General features: G+C 37.3%; 3 protein-coding genes across 3 annotated transcripts; 2 read left to right on the top strand and 1 right to left on the bottom strand.

The window, feature by feature from the left end:
• On the top strand, positions 1-8,967 carry LOC118565457. The gene is made up of 8 exons (XM_036145885.1): positions 1-179; positions 3,068-3,373; positions 3,533-3,778; positions 4,497-4,565; positions 4,677-4,721; positions 4,832-4,945; positions 8,286-8,342; positions 8,456-8,967. Exons 1-8 carry the CDS (start codon positions 104-106, stop codon positions 8,626-8,628), a joined length of 1,086 nt encoding a protein of 361 aa, XP_036001778.1. The 5' UTR covers positions 1-103; the 3' UTR covers positions 8,629-8,967.
• Positions 8,968-9,005: 38 nt separating this feature from the next.
• LOC105920735 lies at positions 9,006-22,037 on the bottom strand. The gene is made up of 5 exons (XM_012856358.3): positions 21,780-22,037; positions 19,927-20,295; positions 16,923-17,039; positions 10,627-10,688; positions 9,006-10,317 (listed from the first exon to the last, which is right to left on the bottom strand). The coding sequence occupies exons 1-5, from the start codon at positions 21,811-21,813 to the stop codon at positions 10,174-10,176; spliced, it is 726 nt and encodes a 241-aa protein (XP_012711812.2). The 5' UTR covers positions 21,814-22,037; the 3' UTR covers positions 9,006-10,173.
• Positions 11,416-15,795, top strand: LOC105920734. The gene is made up of 2 exons (XM_012856356.3): positions 11,416-11,927; positions 14,427-15,795. Exons 1-2 carry the CDS (start codon positions 11,601-11,603, stop codon positions 14,931-14,933), a joined length of 834 nt encoding a protein of 277 aa, XP_012711810.2. The 5' UTR covers positions 11,416-11,600; the 3' UTR covers positions 14,934-15,795.
• Positions 22,038-22,611: the final 574 nt, after the last annotated feature.

Genomic DNA, 22,611 nt, shown 5'->3' with positions numbered 1-22,611 from the left:
ATGTGGAAAAAGCAGAGTGTGACAAACTCAAGGGTCATTTTCCAGGAAAAACTGCAGCAGGACCTCTGCAACGCAGGAATTTCTTTCTTATTTTGTTTTGAAGATGCTCAGGTTCATGATCTTCTGTTACGTTTGGTTCCAGATCCCTGATGTGATCGATGGTGCAGAAAACTCCACAGGTACAGATAGATCTCTTTTTAAGTACTATTAACTGCTACTATTAAATACTGGTATTTAATATTATTGATATTGAAAATGCAACAATAATTTTACATTTATAGCAAAAAAAACTTTATATTTGGCTACATTGTATCTTTTCCATTATGGTTTTATCAAACTGAATTCTTAAAACCTTCCAAAAAGAAAGCAAAAGTCAGGCCAAGTATTTGAAAATACTTAAGAATTTATCATATTTCTTAATTATATGTATTGTAAATCTTATTAAAACAACCCTAGATTTTATTTTATAGAAACAGTAGGGAAGATAAACATAAAGGTCAACAATTACAAATGATTTATCCAAATATTATTTATTTTTGAGAACGTTACTGTAAAAGGTTCTACCTCCATTTTTTTTCTTTTTTTTTTTCTTTTTTTTTGCACATAAACATTTGTTTTTAAGCACTGTTTCAATATTCCTGCAGACTTACAATTTTAGTCTGAATGGACAACAATGAGCATGTTTCCATGAGATAAAAACAGGAAGTGCAGATATAGCAGGAAACACGGCTAAAAACGGACTCACGGTGTGACTGTCACAGTTAATATTGGGACAAAATTTTAAATATATCTGACTTCTCAGAAGTATCTTTAAAAAAAAAAAACAATGCTTCCTTTTGCAGCATTTTGCCTGTAATTTAAATTCAAAGTATATAAACGCTATACTCACATGTCCTTCTGGAATTCATTTGCTTGTACAAAAATAATTATGTTTTTTACTCCTTGTATTAATTTAAACTCTTCTGTAAACAGGAGGGGTAAGTCTAAAGCAATTTTTTAAGTTAATATTTGTTTGAATTCATAATAATTTGCAAAAGCCAAACTTAAATAAAGTCTTTAAAAAAGCAACCGCAAGTATGACAAACCAATTCCAAAAACACTGGGCCTTGCAAAAGTATTCACCCCCCCTTGGCTTTTTAGTACCTGTTTTGTTACATTCAACCCTTGTAATTTACTGTAAATGTTCTTTTAATGTTATTTTATGAAATGGAATTGCACAAAATAGTCTAAGTTACTGGAGTGAAATGAAAAAAATGTACCCTACCAGTCAAATGTTTGGACTCACCTTCCCATGCAACAGTTTATCTTTATTTTTTATTAATACCTTTTGGGAGCTCCTTCAAGACAGTTGGAAAAAAACATTTCAGGTGACAAACCTCATGAAGCTCATTGAAAGAAGGCCAAGAGTGACCAAAGCAGTGATCAAAACAATGGGGGTGTATAGAAAGCCATTTTACAATTTTGTATTTGATACATAATTTAATATACTTTTGAATCATAGTTTTGATGTCTCCACTATGTATCTGCAATGTAGAAAGTCATAAAAAAATAAGGGAAAGCCATTGACTAACAAAACTTAACTCAAATCCAAACTTTTAGCTGGTAGTGTGTATAATTAATGATTAATTAAAAAAAAGTGAAAAATGGCATGTGCATTTCTTCTATCCACCCCTATTGCTATGAAGCCTCTAAAAGTTCTGGTGCAACCAATTACCTTTAAAGGTCACATAATTAGTGAAAAGAAGTCCAGCCCTGTGCAATCTAAGTGTCACATGACCTGTCAGTATAAACATACCTTTGCTGAAAGTTCCCAGAGGCTGCAGCACCACTAAGCAGGAGGGATGAAGACCAAGGAGCTCTTCAAACAAGTCAGGGACAACGTTGCTGAGAAATACAAGTAAGGGTGGGGTTAGAAACAGTACCAAATCTTTGATGTACCCTTGGAGCACCATCAAATCCATCATATTCAAGTAGAAAGCACATGGTACCACAACAAACCTGCCAAGAGAGGGCCGCCCTCCAGAAATTACAGATCAGGCAAGGGGCAAGAGGTCCATATTTGTGACTGGAGGCTCTGTCCATAGGGCCACAATAAGCCGCACATTCCACAGAGCAGGGGTTTATGGAAGTGTGGCCAGAAAAACCCCCAAAAAGTGTTAAAAAATAAGAATGCACGTTTTTAGTTTGTCCAAAGGCAAGTGGGTAACTCCCCAAATGTGTGGAGGAAGGATATCTGATCAGATTCAGCAAAATAGATCTTTTCGGCCACCAAAGAAAACTGTGTTTGGGGCAAACCCGACACATCTTCTCACTCCAAGAACACCATCCCCACAGTGAAACATGGTGATGGCAGCATCATGCTGTGGGATTGTTTCTCAGCAGCAGGGACTGGGAAACTGGTCCCAGTTGAGGGAAAGATGTATAGCGCTAAATACAGGAATATCCCAGAGCAAAACCTGTCAGTCTGCCTTTGATCTGAGACTGGGACGGTGGTTCACCTTCCAATAAGACAAGGTTCCAAACATACTGCTGAAGCAACACCAAAGTGGTTTAAAGGGAAATATTTTGATGTGTTGGAATGGGCTAGGCAAAGTCCAGACCTCGCACCAACTGAGAATCTGTGGTTAGACTTGAAGATCGCTGTTCACAAGCTAAAACCAGCCAACATGAAGGAGCTGGAGCAGCTTAGGCTGAAGGAATAGGCAACTATCCCAGTGGCTAGATGTGGTGAGCTCATAGAGACTGAGCCTAAGAAACCTGCAGCTGTAGTCATCACAAATGGAGGCTCTACAACATTCTGACTGTAGGGGTGGGTGAACAGTTATGCACACTGTAATCTTCTGTTCATTTGTCCTATTTGTTGTTTGCCTCACAATAAAAAAACATGATACATCTTCAAAGCTGTAGACTTGCTCTGTAAATGAGATGGTGCAGGTTCTCAAACAATCCACTTTAATTCCAGGATGTGAGGCATCAGAACATAAAAAAATTCCAAAGACGGGAGGAATAATTATGCAAGGCACCGTAAAACATGAACAGATGAATCTGAAAAGTGTTTCTAACTCAGGTCTTCAGGCCGGGAGCTTTGGTTACGTGGCTGGTCTCTCTCCATCAACAGTGATCCGGTTCTCGGCCCTGGAGGACCACCACCTGTGCCTGCCATGTGGATGCTCCGCTGGTTCAAACGTGATCTGGACTTATCAGAACAGGAAGGTCCTGGTGACCCGGCAGAGCAGTCACCAGACCAATCAGGACCTTGAGCGTTATATCCTAAAGGACGATGGTGGTCTCTGCATCCTGAAGCTGGAAGACTCAGACAGCGGCGAATATCAGTGCAACCAGCGGCTGGTGGCCGAGCTGCAGGTGCTCACAGGTATGATGGGAGTGCATCGACATCTGCTGCATTGTGTATGTGAAGTTACGTATTCATGTGCATTCCGCTACAAATATTAGAGTGGTAAAAAATAAATATAAAAAAAACAACCATTCTGCTACTTTTTATCCACAGGACATGACTTCATTGTTTCTGCAGGCCGGACGCTTCTGCTGCCTTGCAGAGGCTCCTCTAAGCTTCGACACAGGTGGTTTAGACAACGAAAAGGACAGAAGGAGGAGATCATCTTCACCCGTTTCAGAAATGGTACAGAGAAGGCAGAAATAGACGGGAGCCGGCTCAGCTACATTTCCGACGCTCTGCAGATCAAAGACCTGCAGCCAGAGGATGCTGGAGAATATCTCTGCAACAGAATACCGCAGGCAAAACTCACTGTCCTGGAAGGTAGAGCAGTTAAATATCTAACGCAGGTTGTATCAACGTCTGGTCATTCTTCTAAATAAGTTTGCAGTGAGAAAATAATAAAAAACAGAATTATTGATGAAGAAAAGCAGTTAAAGATAAAAAAACAGTTTTGTTTTCAGCAAACCTGATTCTTTTATTTTTCCAAGTTGATATACTTTTTTTTATATTCATAGATCCATTCATCTTTGTTTTCAATTGCAATTTCTCATAGTTTTTTTAAACAACTGGTTAAAAATAGAAATTAAATAAAATGTGTTCTAAAGAAACGTGTATTCTTAATTCAGAATGCTAAAGTTTTCAGCTTTTACTAAAGCAAAACCATAAACTGTGGTCTGTACTTAAGAACTAAAACCTACAGAATAAAGATTAAAAATACTTAATTCAATGGGTTCGGAGAGAAAATATTTTTTTTGAAAATAAAAAAAGAGCTTTATTAAAGTTCTGTTTTTAACTGAACTCTGTTTTAAACACAAAGCTCTCAATGTGGTTCCCAAAGTGGGGACCAGGATGTCACTGGGTGCCGCGGTTCAACAGGTGTGGGGTCTTCAGATCCTCTTGAAATAGCCGACTCAGTAAAAAAATAGCTGATGCTGCTATAAATATTACAGCAGATAGAAATAGAGAAGGAAACATTGCCAGTATTGTCTATGTTATTAATATTGTCGTATTTATTTGGCTTACTAATTTTCCTTTTCAGAAAACCCTGAGCCAACCAGCGTCCGATCATCCACTAGTATAACGACAGCGTCCGGTGTGTCAAAGACAGGTAGGCTCTCCTTTTAAAATCAAACAATTTGTCTATTTATGATTTATTTTAGAGACGCAAAAACAATTTTTGCAATTTACAGATTTGTAACCGTTGTTTTTTTTTTTCCAGATGTGTTTCAAACAGAGGACGTGCCAGAGAACAGACCTAAGAATGGTCAGCCACAGTAAACACAAAAACAACCTCCAGAAATCAATACAGTGTTATTCTGTTGGACGTTTGCATATATTGTGGACTTACTGTTAATATTCTGCGCTTGTTTTCAGCTCTGCTGCTGGTCGCTGTCATTGGTTTGGGATTGATGATCGTCCTGGTAGCTCTCGTCTGTATTTTCCTCACCAGCATGAAGTGCAGAAAGAAGAAGGGACACAGATACGAAGGTGTTTATTGATGTATTGATTTATTTCATTTATCATATGTTACGACCCCCTGTTGGTCTAGGGAAGTGGGGTCATAAATATATAGGCAGAAACCGGTAAGTTCTTATAAAATGACAAGTTATTTGGTAACAAGAGGTGCAAGCAATAAACAAACAAAAGGAGGGTGGATGAGAGTGCTGTGAAAATAACAAGCCAAATTAAATAAAAGAGATCCTCAAAAGGAGGCTTGTGCCTAACTATACATTTAAACAGAGGAGATTCTTACTAAAAAACACAGAGAGCACAGCACCCACTACACCTAATGAAACTAACATAGGAAAACTCAGTGTGGCAGTCAGTGAGGACTCTGGCCCTAATTCCACCCTCTTTCTAGCCTCAAGCTAGTAAATACACATAAACCAAACACAACAAAAGATACTGGCACAGGCTACTAAACACACACCCAAATAGGTAACCATAAACTTAAATGAGCCACTCCACTAAGCACAAATGCAGCTGCTAACTAACAATGTCTGGTTCACACGAGGCACACAAGTCAACTGGCTGTGACAAGCTGCCTCAATCAACGGGTGGGCTCTCTTTATGAGCAGGAGATGATTGCAGGTGGTGGTTGAGGCCCCAGAAACCAGGAAGTGGGCGGGTCTTTCCACAGGGACATGCAGCCTACTTAGAAGTGAGAAAGAAAAAAAAAGGAAACACAAATATGACGGCGACAGCCATGACACTTGACATTACTTTGATTCAGTTTTAGCTCTAAGGGTAAAATATAATATTAAGATCATTTTATTTAACTATAATTATATGTCTGCACGGTGGAACAGTTGTTAGCAGAGCCGGCCACCTCCCACAGTCCAAAAACATGCATGTTACATTTATTAGCCTCTCTATATCTGCATTTAGGAGTGAGTGTGTGTGTCCATGATTATTTGTCCTGTGACAGACTAAAATCCTCGGGTGCACCCTGCCCAACAACTGCAGATTACCCTAATCTGATAAGTGGGTACAGGAAATGGATGGAGGATTATTAGAAATATTATTAAATCATACTTGAATGTGAACAGGGATGAAGAAATTAAACCCCATTACAGACGTTTTATTTCTTTGGCACAAATTTTAAAACTTAGATGCATTTTTTACTGTTATTTTTAATAAAAACTCAAAATATGTGCAGCTGAATTGTTACTACTTCATTATATCTTAATAATTTATAAGCCGATTAGTAGCCAGAAGTTGGTGCACAGTATGCCAAGGTGTTTTATATTGAATGTGCATATACAGAAGAACCAGTATATCACCCACAGCTCTTTAAGCAACAGGAAATTACAAAAACAAAATCTATATTTCTCAGCCATTATTTTATGAATTTCAATGCATACTTTTGGAAATATGGCAAACGTTTTGATTTTAGTCAGGAGTAAAAATAAAATGGATTACTTTTTTGCTAAAACGATAGCTGATCATGTTGCATTATTATAAACCCTTAAAAATCTGAGCTTCTTGCAGACTTTTAACATTTTGACAAAAACTGTGTGAAAACTCTTCATCTTGACATTATATTGAGCTAAAATAACTTTCTGTTCCAAAGACTGCGCTCCTGAGATTTTACAAAGTTTTTTTTTTTAATGGCATGTGAAAGTAAAGCTCGGTCATGAAATATTGAAGAACAGAACCAAACTGCAGGTCAGTAGGCAGGCGGGTGAAATTTAACAGTTTTACTTAAAATTAGAAAAATCAAAAACTTACAAAACTATAGTTCAGGAGGAGCCAACATAAGAAACCACAATAGGATGACAGGGAAACAGGCTTGATCTGACCAAGACTTGACTAACAGAGAGACATAAGCGAGAGTTAATTATTGAACAAAGAGCAGGTGATTGATTCAAACTGGGTGCAGCTCTGAAGGAAGGCAAGTAACTGAAGTTGAACTGAGAAGATGGGAGAAAAAATGGCTGACAGAATGCACAGAGAACAACAGAGCAGGATATAGATACCAAATTAAACCTGACCACAAAATCAACGTCTCAATGCTCAAGACAGGCTCATGGTCTCAATTAGCTTGTTTAGAGTCATAATTCATTCGCAGATATTTCCCTAAACAGTTATTGCTATAAACTATTTTCACTCTGCTGCCTGCTTAAGAATGATGTTGCATTCCATTTGCCTTGGAAAACAAAAAAAGGAGCTGGAATTGGAATAAACAATGTAAAAAGTGTTCCAGTTAATAAAGTCAGAGAAATCGGGATTCCAAAAAAAAAGCAAAAAAAAAATAAAGGTTTGTATTCCAATATGGCGACAGCCAGGACAGCTGTTGTTTTGTTTGTAGTTCCACTTATAAATGTTCTTTAAATTTGTACTTTCCACATGCAAACACTTTTAATTTGTTCAGGTCAGAGTTGATACCACTACAAGTAACATTGATTTGTAAAATAAACTGTTTTTGATGTGAGAAGCTCCCATATTGGATCCGACAATTTGCCTTAAAAAGTCCGACTAAAGTGGCTCAGCTAATATCTCTGTAGTTATGCTGCTATAGGCTTAGGCTGCTGGAGGACATCAAGGTCTATTCTTCTCACTCTGCTGATTTTTCCTACTGTTCTCCAATTTTGCATTATTCCAACTTTTAACTATGTTCTCTCTGTATTTTTTTTCTCTTCATAGTAGGTCTGGCGTTCTGTTTAGCTGTGACACAATCCAGGGTGTTGCCATTACCCTTTCTAGCATAGAAAGTATCCCTGGAGTAATGCTTCTATGCTTTTTTTGTGTCTCTGCTCCATCCCCTTAACCCCGCAGTCGCTGGTGGCAGATGACGGTTCATACTGAGCCTGGTTCTGCTGGAGGTTTTCCTCCCTGTTAAAGGGGAGTTTTCCTCTCCACCATCGCTACATGCATGCTCAGCATGAGGGATTGCTGACTGTCCACTGTGGCTCTACGCTCTTTCAGGAGGAGTGAATGCTGCTTGGAGAGACTTGATGCAATCTGCTGGGTTTCCTTTGATAGAAAACTTTTTGACCAATCCATCTGATCTGATTTGATTGAATATGACTTTGTAAAGTGCCTTGAGATGACATGTGTTGTGAATTAGCACTATATAAATAAAATGGATTTAAATAAAATAATCACTCAATATCAGCTGAACTGTCAAAAGTGTGATTCTGAGAATACATTTTGTATTATAATCTCATTTATTTCTATGAAATATGCAATTTGGGCTCACTGAAAAAACGATAGTTCCAATTAAATTTTGATACATCAGTTGTTCCAGATGATGAACCTACATTTAACAAGCGTTGTGCTCCAAAGTCGTTCACGTCTTTAATTCAGCCCTGTTTCCCTCTGGTAGCAAAAAGACGAGAAGACACAGAGCTGCAGCTGTGGATGACTTATAACGCCCAAACTGGTAAAAGAGTTTATAACCCTCAGTCAGATCTGTTAAAGACAAACATGTTTACCTTTTGTTTTAAATAAAATTCTTCAAATGTGTTAAAAATGAGAACTTTTATGTGGCTGCAGAGTATGAGGTGTTTGAACGTCCGTCCCTGCCAGATGAGACCATTCACTACGCCTCTCTGGGTCGACAGAGCTGGAGCCAGAGATCCAGCTGCTCTCCACCAGATCAGAGCGGCAGTAACGTTGTTTATTCTTCAGTCATCACCAGACCTGCCCCTAAACACACTTTCTCCTGAGTCCAGTTTATTTCTGCCATTCTTTGTCAAGCAACACTTAGCTGTCGTTGTTCCACATGGACCGTCTCCCTGTTTTGTCTTAATTACACGATCAGCTCTAAGTCTGAGCATTTTGATTCAAGTGTACAGCTGTTACCACAGAAAACACACAGACATTAGCGGCTATGCATCTCCTTGTGTCTTTGTAAAAATCAGCTCAAACTGTTCAATGTTATGTCACTTTATTTGTTTTTTTTGCATGTTTCATAGTAGGCACTGAATTCACCATCACATTTATATCTATGAAAAAGTCACATTTAAAAAGGTTGCTGAAAATCAGCATCTTTCCACAAAGATAGCTTTTTACTTTTGAGACATAAAATGTCTTGTAATAAAATGATTGTTCTTTTGATATAAACAAACATACATTCGAGTTATTGAATAAAATTGAACACCAATAACCAACACTGGAAAAATCCTTTAAAAAAAGAAATCTAAAGCTAAAAAACAGAGCCCATTGTCTAGATTCTGTCAGCATGGCTCACATTTACATTCTTCATATCAGCAGCTGCGTGGTTATATAGCTTTGAAGCAAGAAGCAAAATAACAACATTAAAAGAGAACTTTTTTCATAGTTACATAAAATTACATCAATAAAAAAAACAATCAGCTAAGGAGCTTAAAACATAACTAATATGTAGTTAATTTTCATCTGGAGGATAGTATGTTTTTTATTTCTTTTTTTTTGTATTATACACCAGTCCAAAATGTCTTAAAGACCCTATATTTACTATTATATAGCATTGAAACTATTTAATATCAGATGCAGAAACTGTTGCTATACTTCCAGTCCATATTAAGCTTTCATTTATTAAAGTAGTTATATCTTATGTGTTTACATCTTTATTCAGCTGAGGACGACAATAATATAACTTACAGTAACTTCTGTCTTCCTCCAGTAATACACAGAATCAAATATTGAATTTTAAATCTTGTGAAAAAAAGTTGGGTTAATCCAAAAATAAACATTTCAATTAAAGTCAAATTTGAAATATGTATTCAAAAGTGCTGCTTTTGCCTTTAACATTATTGACAATTTAAACTAAAACATTTAATTTTACAACCGAGTACTTTCTGGAGTAATTAAAAGTACATTTCCATCTTTTTTTATTTTGCATTGCATTGTGGTCCCTAAATTTTTAGGGGAATGTTAAGTGATTTGAAATGCAACTGTTTTATTTAGAACTACTCAAATATTAATTCAATTATCATTATCCAGAAATCTAATTATGCTCTAGAGTTAAATGAAAACTGCCCTTTTGATATAAATGTATTATTTTTTTTAACAGAATGTAGAGTAGAATTGGTATTTCTATTGTTAATGACAACTAAATATAGAATAACAGATTTTTAAGCTTATAAACCAGAATAAGGTTCTAAAAAACGAATCAAAAATGCAATAAGACATAAAAGAAAAATCTTACAGAAATTGACTCTAAAGGTTAGTTGAAAGTTACTCCAGTAAGGTAACCCAACATTAAAAACAGTCACTCAGCAGAAACAAATTTATCGCTGGTCATGTAATCCATTTTTTTGGCGAGTGGCCACTGTAGAATACGTGACAAGGTCCTCCACCAATCCGGGTGCAGCCCTGTTAGATGGGCGGGGCTTATCTGGATGCCTCAGACTGGAATAATGCAAAGAGTCATCCTGCAGAGACAGATATCCCAGAAACTTCACTTTCTTTGATACTTACATAGATTACATGTCTATTTACTGTATCATAATTAATTAATCTTTTTTTTTTTAAATATTGAATTTAAAATGAACAGATAGGAACCAACAACATTTGGATTCCTTCATTACCAAAAAGGTCACGTTTCCATACAAATCAAAACACTTTAAGGAAGACATCCCACTTCTACCATAAAACCTACACGACTAGTTTCTGTGACTTAGCATTTATGTAAATAACTCAGTTTTTAGTCACATGAAATTATCAGCAAGTGGCATACTGACCTCTGTCACCCTCATAGTAGAATCTTGTCTCCATGGATTGCAGCAGCAATGACCCAGTTTACCTGAAGATGAAGCAGAATATGAGTGAAATACCGAATTAAAAGAGGCGGATCTGTGCCTCTGATTTATTATGAAGAAGTAATAGTATTAGTCTCAGAAAGCAAGCAGATTTAAAAAGATGCCTGCATTTCCAGTTTACATCTAGTTTAGTTTGTAGAGTTAACAGCAACCAGTAGGAGCTAAAATAACTTTATATGTGAGGAAAGAAACTTATAACGTCACAATGTGTCATTGTTTGGAACGCTTTGTTGTTTTTATTGTTTGCCTGCTTGTAAAGCAGCGTAGGCTTCATGGGCTAAGGTGCACAGCGTGTCTGTTATCTAAAGAGTAAATGCAGAACACTGGTTGTTGACTAATTTAAATATAACTTGACACCAGAAAGGAATTGAATGGTTAAAATCCTCGTAAAGCTCAGAGCCATCTCCCACCGTTACGTCCCATAAATCCCATTAATGTGTGTCTCACTTTCCCAACATGATTAAGTCATAGAATTGACAAGAAATCACAATTTATGTGTTGGAGAAAAAAACAATTGTACAGGCAAACCTCTCTGTTTAAGCCATGTAATAAAAAAATCATGATACAACAGATCAAAACATGATTATTGATAATGTTAGACCCCGGCAATCCCCATGTTTGTCCAAATCTCCAATTCTCTGTGTTCAATCTGATTTACAGGAAAGTATGTAAGTGAAAGTGAAAGCAAAATCTAAAAGACCAGTAGTGAAACTAAAGACAGCAGCTCAGTTCGGTCGGAGGAGCTGAGAGACAAGTAGTGCTCCTTTCTACCTTTTTCTTTCTAAATAACCAACTTTAACCTGAAGAACAAAGAAAAGACGACTGCTGGATTGTTAACCCTAAAGGAGGAGGCGGCTATCTTCCTTCCTGAAATCTTTTTACGACGCCGGAGCAAGATGTCGACCCATAAGCTTTATCTGGAGGCCCTGTCAGCTCTGTCAGGGTGTAACGTCGAGGCCACAACCGGACCCTCGCAGCTCACCTCGCAGGATTTTGTCAACATTGTAGCTCTCAGAGAGTATTACAAGCAGAGGGGCCTTAAAGAACTGCCGTACGAGAGCTTGGGGAGTTTATCCCTGGAGAACGTGGAAGATCAGGACATGTACAGTGCCCAACTGGCACTGACCGGGGAGGGACCTGCATCGAGCCTTAAACCAACAGCTAGGATCAATGTCCAGGACTTCTTCCATCCAGAGTTTAACTATGATTTCACCAACATAAAGGTAAGGAAAACCCATGATGCCTTGTTTGTTTGTGTTGGAAACCTATCCTGTAGGCCTTACGCAACAGAGCACATATGAATAAACAGGTTTGTGTCAACCTAAAACTGAGATGCAAAATAATGGCATGATTAAACACAAAAAAAAAAATACTATACAACAGCCACAGTTTACAAAACTACTGAGATAACTCTGTTTCTGGAGCATATTGGCTTTAAAGTACGGGAGGAAATGAAGTATTCCCTCATATGTAGTCTGTGCTGTAGATAAAATGTAAATTCATATCTGACTGGTACTGGGTGTGTAGTGTAATAAACAAAGTGCACTGTGAATAAATCAGAGTCCTTATCTAGAAGCCACACAAGTGAAATATAACATGAAAAAATAAAAATAACAATATTTTTTGGCAGTGTTTAAAACATTTAGAAAAATACCCCTTTAACTTTAATGAATTTATGCGGGGGAGGGGGGAGCTTTTGTTTTAAAGGTACCATGACTTCACAGTGTAAACCATTTCATGTAGTTGACAATGCTGCATATGGAAATTCTCCAGATAATTTTATAAAAACATGTCAGCTTGTTACTTCTACTTAGTGAAAGTGTTGGGTGCGATAATGAAATGCAGCTCTGCCAAGTTGACTTCGCTCTGATTGACTACAACTATATTTGGAAAAGGGGTCCCCCCCCCCACACACACACACACACACACACACATCCAGCCCTCAAACACACCATTCCTCCCTCCATCGATACCTCCATTTTCAGCGCATCACTCCGTTACAAATCCATATTCCGGTTTTATGGCTGGTGACGTGTTTGTGTTGCAGGATGTCGGACATGTGAGGCCAAGCTGACCAAAGGCTTTAACCTGGCGGCTCGATTCAACACAGTGGGACTGAAATAAATAGCCACATGACTACGGTGAAAGCTCCCCACCGCAGTCCCAGCCACATATTCCTGCGACACAGGAATATGCAGCTGGGATCCAGTTGTTCACCGCAGTGACTGCTTGTTCTGCGGAGGAGAGCTGGCGGTGGCTGCGGAGGCCCGCGGCAGAGAGCTCACTCTTCCGGGCAGAGACAGGAAAATCATGCTGCCGACAGCGTTTGGCTGGTCAGTCAGTCAACCGGATTTTTTAAGTTACAAACACACCTTCCTTAACATTTGACAGCATTGAAAAATGAAATAAACTTACGGGCAATGACAGCATTGTGGTCGCCCACAGGGCGTCTTCAGTAAAGACCCCTATAAATGAATTTTAACGACTCTTCTGTGATTCTCTCGTCTTTCGGGAGTTTTCTCATCTGAATACTTTTGAGCAAAACAACAAAGCTGACCGCCCCAGAGTAGGTCCTTGGGTATTCAATTTAGACATCAACACAGCCTCATCAATCCTCAACAGACCATATTAAACCCCAAAAACCTGAGAAACATTACATTTGTTGTCATGGCCCCTTTAAATAAGCAGTTTGATTTGCCCCCCCTATATAAAATACATTTTAATGTACAATTAAATATTTTTAATTTCACTAGGGTGTCTAAATATTGTTCTATGACTTCTTGTTTCTATAAATAGGATGTGAAACAGAGGCTCTTTAATCTTAAGGACCCTTCAAAATGGGAAAGACACGAGAACATGTCAATCAAGAGTCTCAGATGTGTTAAAATTCTGAAAAATGGCAACAACAAATAGATACTTATCTAATCCTGCAACTCTCTGCAGTTGTTTGCAAAAATATTCACACCAGTCAAACCTTCAGGCATCATGTGACGTTACAACCATGAAATGTTAATCGGATTTTATGTGACAGATCAACACAAAGTTATGCATAACTGGGAAGAGGTACATGGATTTCTAATTGAAAAAAGGTAATCTAAAAAATGAGTTTTGTGTATTTGGATTTAAGTTCTCTGAGTCATTACTTTATTTTTGTCCTTTGGTGTGAGTACAGCTGCAGGTCTTTGGAGGATAACTCTACATATCTAGCTATTACTTGCATGTTTCTCGGCACAGATAAGCAGGTCTAGATAATAGATGGCTGATTTTTACTCATCTTTACCAAGAGTGGCAGTAAATTCAGAAACTGTAGAATGATCCGGAAGAACTTCTGCTGCTATCACCAAGTGAATATATGTCAGTACATGTGTATAACCGGGAAGTACACATGACATCACCTGACTTCTTTTGTATACTTTTTTTATATTCTTATTATGTTATTATGTTTTATATTATGTTTTTCTCATTTTCTTATTGACCCACTGTATATAACTGATGCACCCTTTCCTACTCCTGACTATTGACTGACTATTGAGCCGATGTGACAAGTGAATTTCTCCAATGTGAGATCAATAAAGACTATCTTATCTTATCTTATCTTATCTGTGGCAGAAAAGTGAAAACATAACTTGCTCATAAGGCACTCTGTTGAGTTTCAACACCTTTGCTTCAAACAAACTTGCAGAAGATTCAGCTTTAACTGATGAATGTTTCTTGGCCTACAGGATGGTGATAAGACATTTCTGCGTGGGAACGAGAAGTACACTCGCCCCTGTGGATGGAGACGCATCGCCCTGCGCGTCCTAGAGAAGTATGACAATAACCATTGGCTGGGGACAGGGACGGACGCCTGGCCAGTCTCCTACCATGGCCACAACATGGACGGCTCCCTCGGCATCATCCTCACCCACAAGGGCTCGCCAGACGACAACCCAAGCTTTCTGGACGCCTCTGCCGCCTCCCTGCGGAGCCCTGACACCAGAGGCAAAGGGGTGTACTCCACACCGGACATCAAGCTGGCCGAGAAGTACTGCAAGACGTTCAAGTCCAGCGTGGACGGGAAGACATACAAAGTGGCTCTCCAGAACCGCATCAACCCGCAGAAGAGGAAGAACTGCCAGAGGGAGGACATCTGGGTGGTGTACATCCCTGAGGACTACACCGATCCGCAGAGGAAAGCCATCGTTGAGGAAGCCCTCCGTCCGTACGGGCTGCTGCTGAAGCAGGTGTGAGCCGACGCTCCTGGACGCTCGGTGAACCGCGTCTTCACGGATATGATGAACAGCAAAAGTCATGCGATCTCCTTTTACCTTGGGAAAATGGAAACGCTTTGCAGGAAATCTTTAAATGCTGTAGCAGGGGCATGCGGGAATAATTACGGTCGTTTCTTCACTTATGGTATAATCATTTTAGCAAAGTGGTCGCACTAAATATTCCAGACGCAGAGAGCGTAAATCAAGTTTTGCATTATGGATACTTTTCTTCTCTTCTTGTCGCATGTTTTTATTCATCAGGAATTAAGTGCCTATTTAACTAAAGGAGCTAATTTTGAAATGTGACTGGAAAAAAGAAAAAAAGCAAACAAGATGGAAAGATTCTGCAGTTATCAATGTTGATTTTTACTGCCATGACGAGATGTTTAGTAAAGCTTGTTGACTGTCGCCTATTCCTGCTTACTATAAAATGTTAAAAAAAGGAGGTAAGATTGCTATGTTTTTAAAAATTGTTACGCACAACTGAGCTGACTTGACAAAAAAAAGCACAAATTCCTCAAAAATCACCCAATCATCAAACGAGTGAGAAACCTGTCAAGTTTTAAAGATCACTTACTTTGTTTGTTGTTATTTTAAAATGAGAGTGTTGCTATGTAGCACGGTGACATTAGTTAGATGTTTTACACAGCTTTGTTTGTGTGTCTGTACTACTGATCTAGTCTGACTGGACCTTTTGTCTGAATGTTTTTTTTTGGGGTTTTTTTTGCTTTAATAATCTGTTAATTCTCTCCCTTTTCCGTGTGAGATAAAAGTCTGTAACAGAGTATGTAAAAAAAATAATAAAAATCAATGCAATAAAGTGGAGAGCACAAAAAAAAAACGATTCAAAATCTATTCTTTTATTCTAGTATTTTTACTTTGACAAACTGCAAAACTGTTTGGTGTATACAAAAAAAATCTGTCCATGACATCGAGCCTGATATTTAGGAACTCCTCCTCTTTGTTTCGCAACAAAAATATTATCTGCAGCTCAGAGTTTGTCATTTACTCAATTTGTTGTTTTCTTTGTTTTATGTATGTAATCTAAAGCCGGTAAAACCTGTTCCACAAACACAGTGCATCTCAAAGTTAAGCACACACACTCTGAAACTAGAGCCTTGAATAAATTCAACAACACTCATTCATTTGTAATTCTTATTGACATTTATATCCAAAACGTTTATACCCATCTCCATATTTACAGTAGATTTATTATGTTTTAGGAAAGTGCAAGAACTTGGAGCTTTTAATTGAAGAGACCATCCTGTGGTGGATTTTTTTTTCTCTAACAAATATACACTGACAATTAAAAAACAACTGGGTAATGAAGCCTAATTTTCTCCTTTGGTATATCAGAAAATGCAAAGTTTCAAAAGAAGAAAAAAAAAAAGATAATTCCCCTCTGTGTGTGTTAGAGTCAGCGACATCAGTAGACATTAACAAACACAACACATAACCAGTCAAAAAAAAATTTTTTTTCATTATAGTATAAATGTAGAAGCACATATTTAGGTAGACACATTTACATTACCTATTTTTTTTACATTACATATGTTTTTAGGTTTTACTATACCTCTATGTCTATTCTGAGTTACTCAAAATAAATGTACGAACCGCTGAACTGAATATTTTTTTATTAGTGTTGCAATTCCAGCAGATGAGCAGCAGAGGGCAGTAGAAGCACGAAGTAGGCTATCTAGGTCATGTGTACAATAAAGTACACGTGTGCTAAGCTATTACAACAATTTAAAATAATAGTTTCAAGACTGAAACTAGAAATTAAATAAACAACCTGAGCCAAAAACCTTTTATAAATCTTTCAGAAAATCTTTTTAACCTATGAACTCAAAAATACCTATATACCATGAATTTCATCTATTAAAGTGATGAGTTGCTGGAATAAAATAGAGGAAGGTGTACAGGGGTCGCAGTAGTATAAGCAGGTGGAAGATGTGAGTGGATACACACCTGAGCACAGGTAAAGTCCAATCATCAGAAAGGAAAAGAGGCCGAGTAAACCTGAGAGCACGCAGATCAAATGACTCCCCGGGGGCAGGTGTAGTTTTCTTGCTTCCCCGTCAATTCCTGGACACAACAATAATAAGAAAAACCCACACAGATGACAAAAATATTTCTTTAATGTTAAATCCTCCCTTGCAGCTCTTCGCAGCTGTAATGCAAAGTTGTAAACCTCGCATTCCCTTGAGGGTGGAGTTCATGATTGTTTCACTCTTTATTTTCATTTTCTAGTAAACCAGAACAGAAATGATCCTCTGGGAACCAGTGATCATTTGCACAAAGCTGTGGACCTTTGCCACGCACCTGTGCATGAATTACATCATTTCAGAATAAAGCAGAACAAAGTGCTTTGACCGGGAAAAATAAAAGTGGATATTACTGGTTGTGTCTTAATGGTGTTATTAATCATTAAGCTCAGATGTATTTTGCAAGAGATAGAATTGTTAGTTTCAGCCTTGACGATATAGTTTTCTTCTGATCAGCATCAGGTATATAGAACCTTTTTACATAAACCTAACATACTGAATATAATTATTGATTGATTTGCTCATATGTAGAATTAACATTTATTTTTAAAGACCTGGAATTTTATTATATTAACACACAACAAGGAGTAAAAAAAAGAACAAACTTGTTGACTGTAGTGGAAGTTTCTGAAATGAGCGATGCGACTTTATGCCCAGGGTGCCATCTCATATAGGGGCGCACCGACGTTGTAAATAAAGATACACTGTATGAAAAATATTGCTGTTACATAAATTAAAGGCTTAATTACAGGCAGGATATTTTAAAGCATCTGAACTGCTTCTTGAACATGTCAAATTCAAATCGCTGCATATTTACATCAGCTGAGTAATTCTACACCGAAGTTTTCCATTTATGAGGGAATCACCAATGGCTGATAGGGCTGATTGAACATTTTCAGAAAAATCTAACCGATATGAAGGATGATTCACTGTCGGTGTTACGTTTGTTACGATGTAACAGAAAAGATTTCTTCTCTAAATACTACCACTAAACATCTCCTACAAGGTCTGAACTTAAACCGTCAAAGGGCTTAATGTGATGAGATCAAGTGATTTGGTCGAAACACCCCAGATGATAATCTGCTGTCAGCGGGTTCTGTGGTTTTGCTTCATGTCATGCCAACTGCATCATTCAGTGATGACTAAACTTCCTACCCAGGCCACAGTCAGGCTCCTTCAAAGTGACTAGTGATAGCTATGGCTCTCTTTGGAGACAGCACAACTAATCAGCCGTGGAAGACATCTACGATAATCATCCCAGCACATGCTGTTAAACGAATATATCACAGAAACTTCACGCATTTTGTTGCGCTTAACATTTTTAGAACACTTGCAATAAAAAAAAGCTTAACTTTTACATTTAACATCTTTTGGATGAACTTATCTTTAATCATGAAAAACAAAGATATTCACTTTTAGCTATTTAGACAAAGTAAAACTCATTTATTGTAGAATCTTTGTAGGAAAACATTACTTTTGATGAATTAGTACTTTTATAGGCTGTGTGAGTTTTATAAATAAAAGGAAGCCTCATTAAAATCATTCAAAACTAAATTAATTGTGGTTTTGTTGACAATATATATTGCCTTAGTAAAAACCAGTATAAGGATGTTAAATGTATTTGTTCATATAATAATTTAGACAGGTTGCTCATTTTCATTTATTATGAAATTAAGATAAGATAAGATAAGATAAGATAAGATAAGATAGGCTTTATTGATCTCACATTGGAGAAATTCACATGTCACATCAGCTCAGTAATCAGGATCAAAAGGAGTAGGTAAGAAAAAGAAAAAAAATAATAAAGTACAAAAAGAAATAAGGCAGAGGAATTAACCAATCTTTATTAAAACCACTGACCTTTCCTTTAGGATCTAAAGATTCCAGACATGCCAAAGGTCTGAATATTTCATTGTAGGGATTTAGAAATTATCTAAAGTGCTCAAACAATAACTATTCCTGATTCTTTGATTATCAGATGTAAAAGTAATTTAAATGTGTAGTTTAAAAAAAAAAATCTAGCTTTTGAAAGATTCATAGTATTTTGATCTTTACTGAGAAATTAAAACAGAATGGTATTCCAGTTATTTTATAGCCCTGCCATAATGTTAACAACCATATGAAAAGTATTCAAAACTAATTGTTCATGTAATGCATAATATAGATAACAAGTATATCATTGTCCCTAAGGATACCTTTTAATATTAGTAAATTAGACTGCTGTGTGGTTGAAAAGTAAAAATCTACATTTAAAACAGTACAATAAAATAGATATTCAACAAGCATATTAAATCTGAACAATATGCAAAATAATAATAATAATAATAATAATGATAATAATAATAATAATAATAATAATAATAATAATAATAATAATAATAATAATAATAATAATAATAATAATTATTATTATTATTATTATTATTATTATTATTATTATTATTATTATTATAAACTGACTCTAGCTTTCCAGTCTCATAGCAAAACACAATATTTTGGGACGGCAACAACCAGTCAGGGCATGAAATACGGATCGTTAGTCTTTCACATAAATATCCCTCTGGATTACTACCTGTAGACTATAAAGGGTGGGAATGCACCCTTAGAAAGCACCTGTTTCAGGTGAACATATTTGCCATGTAGGAGCAGTAATCCTCAAAGATCTCAAAAGCCATGTAATCTTCTGGAAGCCAGGCTTCACTTTACTGTGTTGTAAGATAGAGAGCTGTAATCAGTTCCCGGTGAGTACTGAAAATGTTAGGGCTGATGTTTTAAGCGAGTAAAAATACTGTCCAGAAGATTTTACTTTCTTGAAACAAAAAGATGATTTTGATTTAACTTTTTTTGCTTTAATAGAAAGTTCACATTTTAAGTAAAGATTCTGAATTCTAAGTACAAAAATAAATGTTAAAATTTTTAAGTCTTACCCTTAAATTTCAGGTGAATTCCTCTGCTTCCATACACCTTAGCTCCACACCACCCAGAGCAGAAATACAGCCCAGCGTCTTCCTCCTCCGCCGCCTCGATCTTCAGCCGGACCAGCCCGGTCTTCAGGTTTCCTGTCCACATGACGTGACTAGGGTTTTCGCTGCTATAATCAATTATATCGTTTCCCGGTCGGAGTTTATTCTCTGAGGCCGTCATTAGTGGCAGCAGCTGGTCCGAACGCAGCAGGTACCAGGTGATCATGGAGCTGGCCGTAACGTTGCAGGTCAGAGACACATTCTGCCCCCTCTTGACCTCCAGAGTGGAGATGGAAATGTGGGAGGTGGGTGACTGGTGACATCCTGCCGCACCTGAGGAGAATGGACAAGTCAGAATCATGCTGACCTCAGATTTGTTTTTAGTAATGTTTTAGCAGCACGCCAACCATGATTGAAACATTCTGTCTGAACCAGTGGGCAAAATGCCCCTCTGCCCAGGATAACATCCATCACCATGTGTGGCATTGGTGCTCCAAAAAAAAAAAAAAAAAGTTATTTAACATGCACCTAATCAGCTTTCTGTTGCTTAATTGAAACCCAAACTTATAGAGCCGTGTGGCCCGGGGGCAATTTCCGGCCCCTGTGCTGATTTTGTGCGACACTCCAACTGCATTTCGAGAAACATTTGGCCAGCACCAACACTTTTTACTTTTAATTAGGGCAAAAATACTACAGAACAGTTAAGACGTTACAATTGAATGGTAAGTACAACACAAAACATTTATCTTTTAAGTATCATACATTTTACATGCTCTTTAATTTCATAGTAAACAGGGCTACATCCAACCAATGACTTTTGTTTAAATGCAGATTTTGGTGCATTAAAATCTGATTGGATGACATTTTTAAAAATTGGCACAGATAGTCTAATTTGTTTATTTAAAATTATCATATTCTGTAGAGCAGGGATAACAAAAATTGTTTGCTAGACACCAGGGGCTGAGAATTGATATGATTAAAGCTCAATGTTAATCAACTTGTCAATTTTTTTTAGGATAGTAGTAGACTGAACTATTCTTCAAAATGATTTAAAAAAAAAACTGGGATCAAACAGAACTGAATCTGATTTTATTCACCAAATGCACAAAAAAATACAAACTTTTTGAGTTTGGATTATCTTCTTGAATTACTAAAAATCAGATCAGGGATCTGGAAATATTGTCAGGGATATATACATGGATGCATAAATGGACGATGATCTGGTAATTCCTTAATTATCTGCAGGTTTCAAAACTGGCATCTCCGTCAGTGAAACTGGAGCACATTTATTTTTAATTTTTTTTCTTTGTAATTAAAAAAGGGAAACTGACAAAATTTAGAGGTAAGGTTTCGGCCAAATACCGGTGCACCTCTTAGCATTTGTATCACATGACTGATGCAGAAAAGGAGGGACATTTTTCAAAAAGAAGAACTGTAAATGAGTTGTGCTGTTTGCCAGAGGAGCTTTAGATCGATAAGATCGCAGGAAGATCACAAAAGACATTTGTTGAAATAAATTTGACTGCAGTTCTAGCTGGGGACAGAAATCTAGATGCATAACAGCCCCTAGATGCCCTTGTGCATCTAAGGGCTTGACGTGCAAGATTTCAGATAAGAGCTGTCATCACCACAAAATCCCCAGGATGAAAGAAAACAGATTAAAGAGCACAGCAAGGGAGCATGCTTCTAAAAGATTGTGAGGTGGCAGAGATTTGCACCGATACCCGCAGGACCTGTAAAACCTCAGACACAGATTATGCATGCTGAGTCCTGTCAGCATTTAAATCAGCATGAGAACAAAAAAATATGAAACTTACAGAGAAACAGGACAATCCAAAAGAGCCCAGCCATAAATCTCAGAGATTACAAACACCCTCAGAAGGATCTGGCTGCAAGGATGAAGACTGACTGAGTTGAACTGAGTTTTGCTGCAGTTTTTGTATTATCGTGGGAGGAAGTGCTGGGGAACTTTACTAAACCACAAAATTCTGAGGAGACCACCAAGGCGCAGCAGCAGAAAACAGAAGGGTGACAGTTTTCCATACATCTTAAGAACCTCTAAGTCTCCTGCAGAGGCCGACTCAGAGTTCACAGATAGATAGCTTTCATTTCTGCAGAGAAACGTCAGCTGATGCTCGAACAAAATGTCAACACAAAACCCTTGACTTTAACTGCTCTCTCTCTCTCTCTCTCTTCCTCCCCTGGTTGGTCTTGCCAAGCTTGCAGGATTTTACAGGTTGTCATCAATTTATGCAATTATGAAGTTTATGCATTTCATAAGTAGCCTATAAATCAACCAGGCTCGGTCAAATCATGACATCGGTTTAGAGTTTGATGAAAAATGTGGAATTGACTTCCACATTTAATTGATGCTAAATTTAAAATAAATTTAACATCAATTACAGAATTAAGAAATGAACATAAAGGTGTAAAAACCTGAAATAATAATTTAAAAAGAGTAGCAAAAGAACGCAATTCTTTAACACGCAAAGAAAGTCTTTTGTTTTTACATAAATACTATAAATGTGTACGCCCTCACATTTATCCAAAAAGGGATCCTATAAGAGCACAACTAAACTTCCCTATCAAAAGCGAAACTTTGCGGTGCTTTTATTTTGACGGTCAAGAAACCGAAACCTAAGCAGACCA

This window comes from Fundulus heteroclitus, chromosome 13 (genome assembly GCF_011125445.2).
Source record: "Fundulus heteroclitus isolate FHET01 chromosome 13, MU-UCD_Fhet_4.1, whole genome shotgun sequence".
In the NCBI taxonomy this organism is placed as follows: domain Eukaryota; kingdom Metazoa; phylum Chordata; class Actinopteri; order Cyprinodontiformes; family Fundulidae; genus Fundulus; species Fundulus heteroclitus.
Note: the sequence above shows the minus strand (reverse complement) of the source record. Positions and strands in the feature narration are given on the sequence as shown.

What these genes read in the sequence shown, in the direction of transcription:
- LOC118565457 (XM_036145885.1), top strand. Translation starts at nt 104, where the DNA reads ATGCTCAGGTTCATGATCTTCTGTTACGTTTGGTTCCAGATCCCTGAT. An exon ending in GTCCGGTGTGTCAAAGACAG is followed by an intron (nt 4,566 to 4,676) that starts GTAGGCTCTCCT and finishes TTTTTTTTCCAG; the next exon opens with ATGTGTTTCAAACAGAGGAC. An exon ending in GAAGGGACACAGATACGAAG is followed by an intron (nt 4,946 to 8,285) that starts GTGTTTATTGAT and finishes TCCCTCTGGTAG; the next exon opens with CAAAAAGACGAGAAGACACA.
- LOC105920734 (XM_012856356.3), top strand. Translation starts at nt 11,601, where the DNA reads ATGTCGACCCATAAGCTTTATCTGGAGGCCCTGTCAGCTCTGTCAGGG. An exon ending in ATGATTTCACCAACATAAAG is followed by an intron (nt 11,928 to 14,426) that starts GTAAGGAAAACC and finishes CTTGGCCTACAG; the next exon opens with GATGGTGATAAGACATTTCT.
- LOC105920735 (XM_012856358.3), bottom strand. Translation starts at nt 21,813, where the DNA reads ATGGCTGGGCTCTTTTGGATTGTCCTGTTTCTCT. An exon ending in AATTCACCTGAAATTTAAGG is followed by an intron (nt 17,040 to 19,926) that starts GTAAGACTTAAA and finishes TGTTGTGTCCAG; the next exon opens with GAATTGACGGGGAAGCAAGA. An exon ending in TGGACTTTACCTGTGCTCAG is followed by an intron (nt 10,689 to 16,922) that starts GTGTGTATCCAC and finishes CTTCATCTTCAG; the next exon opens with GTAAACTGGGTCATTGCTGC.